Source organism: Gekko japonicus, unplaced genomic scaffold (genome assembly GCF_001447785.1).
Source record: "Gekko japonicus isolate JY-2015 unplaced genomic scaffold, Gekko_japonicus_V1.1 scaffold730, whole genome shotgun sequence".
In the NCBI taxonomy this organism is placed as follows: domain Eukaryota; kingdom Metazoa; phylum Chordata; class Lepidosauria; order Squamata; family Gekkonidae; genus Gekko; species Gekko japonicus.
In genome coordinates this window covers 393,332-402,591 of record NW_015164689.1, presented here as the reverse complement: position 1 = coordinate 402,591, position 9,260 = coordinate 393,332, and the positions used below count along the sequence as shown (strand labels likewise).

The following is a 9,260-nucleotide window of genomic DNA, read 5'->3' as shown; positions in this document are numbered from 1 at the left end:
CTGCCCTGCTTTGGGAAAAGATTTAACACATCATTCTAGCATCAGTTGATGTCTCTTGGTGTTGACAGAGACCAGCACAATCCCTGGCACAGCCTAGGTAAGTGGTTTTCAAAATCTGTTCCAGAACATACAGGATTTCCTTGGAAGCCTGTCAGGTCTTCCTCAGCGATGTCATCAGTCATAGTACAAGCCAAACGCAAAAGCCATGCAATTCCTTTATTAAGGCCAACCAATATAACACAGGGACAGGGAGGGTTTGGTGTCTTCAAGGTGGACAAGATGCTGGATCATCCTTCATTGATTCTTCCCAGTGTTTTTTTTACAGTAAAGGGTAGTCATGTTTGGCCCCAATTCAGATCTGGGCTATGCAAGGAGGGAGGAGGGGTTTAGTCCTAACCCTACACCATTCCATCAGATCTGACACACATACACCCCACAACACAGTTAATAGCCCCGGAAGCAAAAAAAAAAAAGTGCAAAAAAGAAGGTTATCTGTCAAGAGGAGACTGGAAAATGAATACGACTCTGGAGCAAGCCAAGGTGAGTGTCCCCTGTGCTGCAGGAGGTCACACAACGACATTTTACATTTTCAACTAACTGAGAAGATCCAGCCATGGATCACCCAGCATCTTGTCTAGCTTGATCCTCCTTTTCTACAGGGCATGATGAAGCCCCATAAAGATGGTGTCAGGCTTGAATGCGAAGTGTACGCTAGAATGTTCCTCAGAACCAGGGGTCATTTCCTGCACAGGAGCGGAGCTCCGGCAGTAAAGAGCCCAGGGGGCGGGCACATGCAACAAGGTCCACACCATGCTCCCAGCAGCCCTCCGTCAGAGCAAGAAGCAGCCAGGTAAGTTGCAGAGCCCCCCTCCAGCCCCCTGGCCCAAAACAGTCCAGTGGCACCTTTAAGACCAAGTTTTATTCAGGTACAAGCTCTCCCTCCTCTGCAAGGACATATCTGCACGTCTCTCCCCCCCCCCCATTAGCTCGCAATTCAAAACAGTCCAGTGGAGTCTGAGTGGTGGGTGTTGCCTTCTGACACAGTTCTGGTGATGTCAGGGGATGTGGCATTATGCAAATAAGCTATGCTAATGAGTTATGCTAATGAGCTCCTGTACCTCTTTTTTTATGCAATGACCCTTGCTCAGAACCCTCTGTAATCTCCCATGGCAGATGAATCAAGCTTTTTGGCAGTGCATGGAAAGAGTTCTTAGAAGGTTGGAAGTTGGAGAAAACCCACGGGTGCAGGAGAGCTCTCAAGTCCTCTCTTAAATCATTTCATCCTGGAACCTCCAATATATAATGAAGGGCACAGCAGTGCCCCATCAGTGGCTATAAGAACAGCTCTGCCACTTCTCTAGGGTTGCTTCCTACCAAAATTCTGCTGCGTCATGGCCACATCATGGTTTTTCACTACCTCATCTCCTTGTGCAGCAGAGTTCAGGGATTGTGTTCCTCCTCCTCTAACTATGGTATCAAAGAGCAGAGCTGCTGTAACAATGCAGTGTGCTGCTTACCTGCACAGATGAGATGAGCTTGAAAGGTGAATACTGTTATAAGCAAGTTTGCTACAAGTCCAGATACCATTACTTGGATGGGGACAGCCAGCTTGAAATGCTGTGGATTGAATGCAATGTGGATTAATAACTGCAGCAGTAGCATGGGAAAAAATGAACAGTAATCATTGGTGCAGGTTTGGGCTGGATGATCTTAAACTCAATTTTAGGTTGTTACAGGACACAAATGAGGAAGAACAATATAGATGTGTGTGTGTGTGTGTGTGTGTGCGTGTGTGTGAAGTGCTGTCAAGGCACAGCTGACTCATGACGATCCCAGCAGGGGGCTTTCAAGGCAAGTGAGAAGCAGAGGTGGTTGGCCATGGCCTTCCTCTGCAGAGCCTTCCTTGGAGGTCTCTTTTCCAAGTATCTGACCCTGCTTAGCTTCTGAGATCTAAGGAGACTGGGCTCTACCATGCTGCTTTCCCTTCCATCACAGGACATACGTGATGTATAATGAATATGCAAGCACTAGCGTATTCAGAAAGTATGCTTGAGGGTAATATCTAAAAGGAAACAACACCCAGCAAAACATAGGTCAAGTAGGATGTCATATATCAATCAGAACTTAAATTCGAATTACTGTGACTTGCTCCAAGCTTTAGGGATAGGATATGACTGCGTCAGAATCACAGACTCACAAATATTGGAAGTCTTCCCCCAAAGCATATCTAATACCACTCTGGTATAGGTATATATGGTTTTGTATGACTGTCCCAGGCAACTACTGGATAGCACCGAGGACGTCGCCAATGGTGTGCATGTGCAAACGTACACACACCAGTGCCTACACAGCTTTGTGCATATTTTTATGTGCCCATTTATCACACCTTACCGTGGCTGATCCTCAAGCTGACTCAAGGATTGAAATTGGGATAATGGGCAAAAAGCTATTTTGCTGCTCCGTGCAGCAACAAACGTCACATCTGGGTTAAATTGGTTTCCCCCCTGCCACTGTGAAATCAGCAGGGCTGCTGGCGGTGCATGCATTCCTCCTATGCAAGCTACTGGCCAGGGGAGGGTTTGACCAGTGCTTAGCAAGTGTTGTTCAAAAAGGTGAACACAAAGGAAAGATGCAGCCTGACTTTCCCTTCCTTCTCTCTGCCTCCTTCCTTAAAGATATAAGGAAAGAAAGAGATTAGAGAAGATCAGTGGAAGAGATGCATTAGGGGAGCTGGAGCATGCCTGAGAGATGGAAGCCCTTGCCTTCTCCTCATTACCACCGGGGGTAATTTCCTGCGGGAGTGCACAGGAGCAGAGCTCCGGCAGTAAGGAGCCCAGGGGGCAGGCACATGCAATATGACCCACCCCCTGCTCCCAGCAGCCCTCAGTCGGGCCACGAGGAGCAAGAAGCAGCCAGGTAAGTTGCAGAGGCCCCCCCCCCGGCCTGCCTTCAGGTACAAGCTCTCCCTCCTCTGTGAGGGCAGATCTGCATGCCCCCCCGAAAGCTAGCAATCCAAAACAGTCCAGTGGAGCCTGAGCGGTGGGTGTTGCCTTCTGACGCACTTCCAGTGATGTCAGGGGGCGTGGCATATGCAAATGAGTTATGCTAATGAGCGCCTGAACCTCTTTTTCTACGAAATGACCCCTGATTACCACTACTATTCCCCTTGCTCATGGGAGTCTGTCTTTCTAGCTATATGAATTATACTGGGTTCAGACGCTTTCAAGTAATCAGCTCATAGTTTATTAGCAATTCAGCAAGAGAAAGAAGACTGAGAAACCCCTGGCCGAAGCCAGGTATTTATGCCTGAAAAAGGTCACACCCAAAACAGACCCCACTCCCAACGATAGGCTATTTACACTACATTGTTTCCCAGTTGGGTAACTCTGGGATCCCTGCCACCCTCCTGGTCCATTCTAGGATCCTAGCAAGCTATTGTTATGCATCCCCAAGCTAAGTCCTTTTGCAAGTACAGTTCAGGCTCAATACCTAACACTATTTAATAAAGAGAGAGTATTTGCTTTATGAGTCCAACCCCTCCCCCCACCAAAGGGAAAACCAATCATGTAAGACCTGCGGGGATGGAATGCCATTTTGAGTTCCCTGTCTTTAATTATCTCTGGTGCTTTTGAGGAATGGTGTCTCCCACTCTCCAGAATTAGACAGCAGGCTTTATCCTTGCATTGTGAGTGATCCCCACTACAGCATGCTCCCCATCCCTTCCCACAATTGTTGCAGGAACAGAGTTTGCGTTCATGTAGTGTTCATGTAGCTCCAGTCTGGAGAAGCCAAGAAGCGGGGCAGGCGGCTGGGTGCCTGTCACCCCCACATGCATTCTCAGGGTTATGGGGGCTGAAGAGCAGACCCCCCCCCCATGCACAGTGCCAATTTGCTGCCAGAGGACTGAAGAAAGGGGGCATCCTTCCCCCCCCCCCGCCTCACCCAGCAGCTAATGAACAGTAGAAGCAGATAAGAAGCCTTTTAAGTACAAATGTGGCACTGGGAAAAGCTGCTGAGGCTGACTGTGCAATCCTAAACAGAGCTACACCCTTCTGCAATCGATTGGAGTCCATGGCTTCAGAAGTACCGTATGTAACTTGTCATCAGATTGCACCGGAGCCACCTAGACGGCTATGCCTACTGTACATTGCCAGTTGTTTGATGTTCACCGTTGTTCCATTTTGCACACTCGGCAAGCTGGATACATGGTGCCAAAATTGCTCCCACATCCGGGTGGCTGTAGCTTGACTGGAAAGAATGAATATACTTGAGATGTTGAGATGGCGTCTAATCTTAGCTTCTTTGTCATTTTTTAAAATCTTAAGAGTCTGAAAAACTCACAGCTGCAATCTCTGCATTCTGTTTCTAACTTGTAACCTTTAGAAACGTATAATGTTCATGGCTCCAGTTTCCCTCTCGGCAATGTTTGGTTATCTGTTATCTCACAGGCAATTTGCTGGGACAGATTACGCTTATGAGAGTGTATTCAGAGATCCCAATGAGTTACTCATGAAATGCAAAATTAACTTGTCTTGAATGTGTGTTTTATGACGGCCGCTGTTTCCAAGTTGCCCAGATAGTAGCACTCCCTGATCAGTGGCAGTCACCTGCCCCCAAGCACGGTGCTTAAGAAATTAAGATAGCAGAGGAGCTGAGTTGAGAAAAAGCCAGTCCATCCAGAAGAAGAAGAAGAAGAAGAGATTGGATTTATAGCCCGCCCTTCACTCCCCAAAGGAGTCTCAGAGTGGCTTACAATCTCCTCTCCCTTCCCCTCTCCACAACAGACACCCTGTGAGGTGGGTGGGGCTGAGAGAGCTCTGACAGAAACTGCTCTTTTTCAAGAACAGCTCTTATCAGAACTATGGCTTGCCCAAGGTCATCCAGCCAGGTGCAAGTGGAGGAGTGGGGAATCAAACCCGGTTCTCCCAGATTAGAGTCCACACACTTAACCACTACACCAAACTGGCTCTGTTAACTGTTAAGTGTTAACTGTTAACTTAGCATGAATTCAAATTAAGATACAAGACTCATATTGCTAGGTTAAACTGAGATCAGCTTAACCGAACAGCAGATCAACAGCAACTAATTCTTGCTACGGAACTTCCTTCCATTTGCTCAGTGGAGGTTACTGTTTACTTCAGGTAGGCTGAAGTATCTACAATCTACAGCATCCAGCCAAATTCACAGCTCATGTACCACACCTCACCTTTTGCTGCCTGCCCATCTAAGGTTGAGCTGAGAAGGTCCAGAAATATGATGACCACCCCCCAGGCTGGTCACCCTTAACATCCCATAATATCGCCTGGCTTCAAGGTCTCACTCAGGGTATGGAGTTGGAAAAACTCCTCATCCCCCCCCCCCCCCGGGTTATTCCTGCACTGGGGCGGGGGCAGGGAGGATTCTGCCACAGTGAAAAGTCTCCCATGTGATGGCAAGACATACCTAAATTCAGCACCCTCCATCTCTCCCCATTGGCTGGAGTGAAGAAGCCTTTCTGCCTCAGCACCCTGTCCCTGGAGCTTGGTGCTTCCTTCCTCCTAACGCAGCAAGAACAAAACCACTCCCACTCACATGTTTGGGTTAGGGAGAGAATAGTATTTTCCTATTTCCCACTGGCCATTTCTGTGCTCAAACTTGCAGCCATCTTAGGCTGCTTTTCAAAATACGCACCACTGGGGGAACTGTGCATCATGTCTACTTTGACATTAGGTAACCAAGGCAAGTACAGAAATTAGAAAAGGCTGTGTGAATGGACATTCTTAACTTGATTTTAATAATGAACATATAATTGAATGACAACAATATAGATGAGACATCTAATACCAAGATAACCAAGAGGAGAACCGAATTTCAAGGAATCAAGGGAGAATCAGAACTCTCTACACACACTTATCATAGAATCATAGAATGTTAGAGTTGGAAGGGACCTTACAGGTCATCTAGTCCAACCCCCTGCACTCTGCAGGAGCATAGCTGAAAGATAGCCCTACGACATACCCAAGAGATGGTTGTCTAGCCTCTGCTTGAAAACGTCCAGCGAAGGAGCATCCACCACCTCCCGAGGCAGACTGTTCCACTGCTCAACCACTCTTACAGTTAGGAAGTTTCTCCTGATATTTAGCCGGTAACGACTCCCTTGTAATTTCCACCCATTACATCTAGTCTTGCAATCCGGAGCAAGAGAGAATAGATCCGCTCCCTCTTCTACATGACAGCCCTTCAGATATCTGAAGACTGCAATCATGTCCCCTCTAAGCCTTCTCTTTCCCAGGCTAAACAGACCCAACTCTTTCAGCCTTTCCTCATAAGACTTGGATTCCAACCCCCTCACCGTCCTGGTTGCCCTCTTCTGGACACACTGGAGGTTGTCCAGCTTGTCCTTCCTATTGCAGATTCCCGATGCTTCCTATTGTTAATTCAGGATCTGCAGAACCATCCAAATGGAGACAGTTTTTCTGACTTACCACAATGCTGTTTTCTGTCATCCCCAAATCCTTCCCCCCCCCACCAAGCCTCTGAAGGCCTTGCAAGATCTGAGGCTTTCTTCCAGCTGCCTGTCTTTTATTTGCTGGATTCTAAGGAGGTATTTTCAGAATGTTATCGTCTTGCCAATAGAAAGCCCTTTCAAGGTGACTTCAAAGAGGCTTAATTAATTTTATAGAGTTTAGAGATATTCTGTCTTCTTCATTCCCTGCACCCTCCCCAGCAACAACTCGTCTGTCTTGATAAAACAACACTAGGTCAAATACGATGTCCTGGAAAGAGAGAGATATTTGGAAAGGGTCAAACAGTTTTCACAATGTGTAAACGGGGGAAGAATGTCAATGAATAGTGTAAGCCAGCAGAGGGAGCTTTAGTCAGGGTGAAAATGTGGTGAAGTACCAGCCACCTCACTACTGTTTCCCAAATACTATATCAGGACAATTTCTCAGAAATGGATTTAGCCATTTAATCCATTCTTAACTAAACACTGGAAGATCTGTGATCAGATCTTTCCCCGAATTTTAAAAATAGAAATAGCAGCTGTACAAGGCACTGCTTCAGGATGGTGTGTGTGTGTTTAACTCTTTCACCCCTGCATGGTGTTACCAATTGAAATTGACTCCCCCACCAGAATTTGGGGGAAACAAGATGGGCAAAGGATGCCATTGCCCACATAAGTCCTATCATCTATGCCATGTTATCTTGTGAGCTCCTGGTTTATTCTTTGAAGCAGTTTTACTTTTTATCCCTTCAGTATTATCTTTGTCTTTACTGTTTTTGCAACCGGAATCATAAACAGCATTTATCCCTTCAGTTGCTGAAGGAGACGCTAAAGTGCTAAGTCCCCTTTGAAATTCCTTTTGCTTAAAATGCCAACAGCAACCTGTCTTATGCGGCACTCATTGCAATCCAGCACTTATTGTGAAGAGGCAACAGCAAAGCCACCTTGCTTGTGCAGCTGACCTTGCTCGGCAGCCCCAGGATGCAGGGCCAGGAAGTGAAATTTGTCCAATTGCTTCATCCCCAGACCACGAAAAGCTTCACATGCTACACTTCTCTGTACTGGGATACAGTAGATGGCATAGAAGCATAAGAAGTTAAAAAGCTGGCAAACCTTGGTATAAAAATGAAAATAATCATTTTTATAGTTGCATTTTTATTTAACCTCGTATATACCTATATGCAGGCCTTATGACCTTGTTCAGCCTCTCCCCACCTCAAAATCTGAAATGGTATACATGCTATCCAAGGCCACACAGCAGACGCCCCCTCCCTGCAGCAAAATGATCTGCTTCCAACTTCAACTATGCGGGACTGGAATGTTGTCCAAGTGGGTTGCAGTTTATCAGAATATTATACTAATACTGGATACTTAAGGGAAAATCCAATTGAGCCAGTTTGGTGTCGTGGTTAAGTGCGTGGACTCTAATCTGGGAGAACCGGGTTTGATTCCCCACTCCTCCACTTGCACCTGGCTGAATGACCTTGGGCAAGCCCTAGTTCTGATAAGAGCTGTTCTTGAAAAAGAGCCGTTTCCATCAAGAGCTCTCTCAGCCCCACCCACCTCACAGGGTGCCTGTTGTGGGGAGGGGAAGGGAAAGGAGTTTGTAAGCTGCTCTGAGACACCTTTGGGTAGTGAAGGGTGGGGTATAAACCCAATCTCCTCCTCCTCCTCCTCCTCCTCCTCCTCCTCCTCCTCCTCTTCTTCTTCTTCTTCTTCTTCTTCTTCTTCTTCTTCTTCTTCTTCTTCTTCTTCTTCTTCTTCTTCATAAATGAGCATACAGGATGGAGTTGTGAGAATGCAATCCTAAATATACTTGCTTGGAGCTAAATCTCAGGTGGACTTGGTATGATTACTTCTCAGCAATCATGCAAAGGGTAAAACAGTGGGATTTACTTCTGAGCAAACAGAGGCTGGATGGCAGTGGATATCAGAAATGTCTACATGAAAACACAGCTGATGGTGAACCAAAGAGAAAGTATTTAATATACTGAAAGCAATTCTGGGGGATTCTTCATCCTCAAGGAGGATCCCCTCAGCCATGTCAACTTACCCTTCATGCAGTACATTTTCTAAATGGGGGAAACAGGTACAGAATGCAAAACCTGAACCTCTTCAGAAGCTAGAATAATGCTCGTAATTCACTGAGCCCAGGGCTCTAGTGAACTGGAACCTCAGTGGACAGTGTGAAAGCTAAGGAAAAGGTATTAATTACAAGCACTGACAACTTTGTAAGGGATGACAGATTTCGAAGACAGAGAACCTGTTCATAAGCATTCCTCAATTATGTGGGTTGGATCCAGATTAAAGAGTCACTGACCATTGGCACGGCTTCATTTAACAGAAAGCCAAGGAAGCAAGTGTTGTGACCTACAGTAGCCTCAAATACATTCTTCCCTCTTTCCAGTACCAAAAGGGATTCTTGCTATGAGAATATGTTTGGCAGGTACTCAGGCAAGGACCACTGTTGGGAAAAGGGGTTGCTGCAGCAACAACAGGACTGGGTTAGAGATAAGAAGCAATGGTTCTGTCGTGGGCTCACCCCCACTTTGTCCCAACTGTGCTCAGAGCTTCCAGAATCCCCAATTTCTTTTTAAAAATTGAATTACAGTTTATACAAGTGTTTAGTATAAGATGTATAAATCCTTGACCTTATTGGAAGGACTGATTTTTAAGTAAGTGTGTATAGGACTGCCATAACACAGCAGTTGATGGGATTTATAATATTTAGAAGCAGAGGGCTCACAAAGCCTGCCGGGAGGGGGGGGGGGATCTC

At 46.3% G+C, this 9,260-nt stretch overlaps 1 protein-coding gene across 1 annotated transcript in view; it reads right to left on the bottom strand.

Annotated features, from left to right (window-relative positions):
- Window positions 1-9,260, bottom strand: part of LOC107108843 (eosinophil peroxidase-like) — a 42,077-nt gene that overhangs the window by 19,054 nt on the left and 13,763 nt on the right. The window contains exon 4 of the mRNA XM_015409364.1: window positions 8,538-8,556. Within this exon, the coding sequence (XP_015264850.1) occupies window positions 8,538-8,556 (19 nt within the window). The remainder of the gene's footprint in view (window positions 1-8,537; window positions 8,557-9,260) is intronic.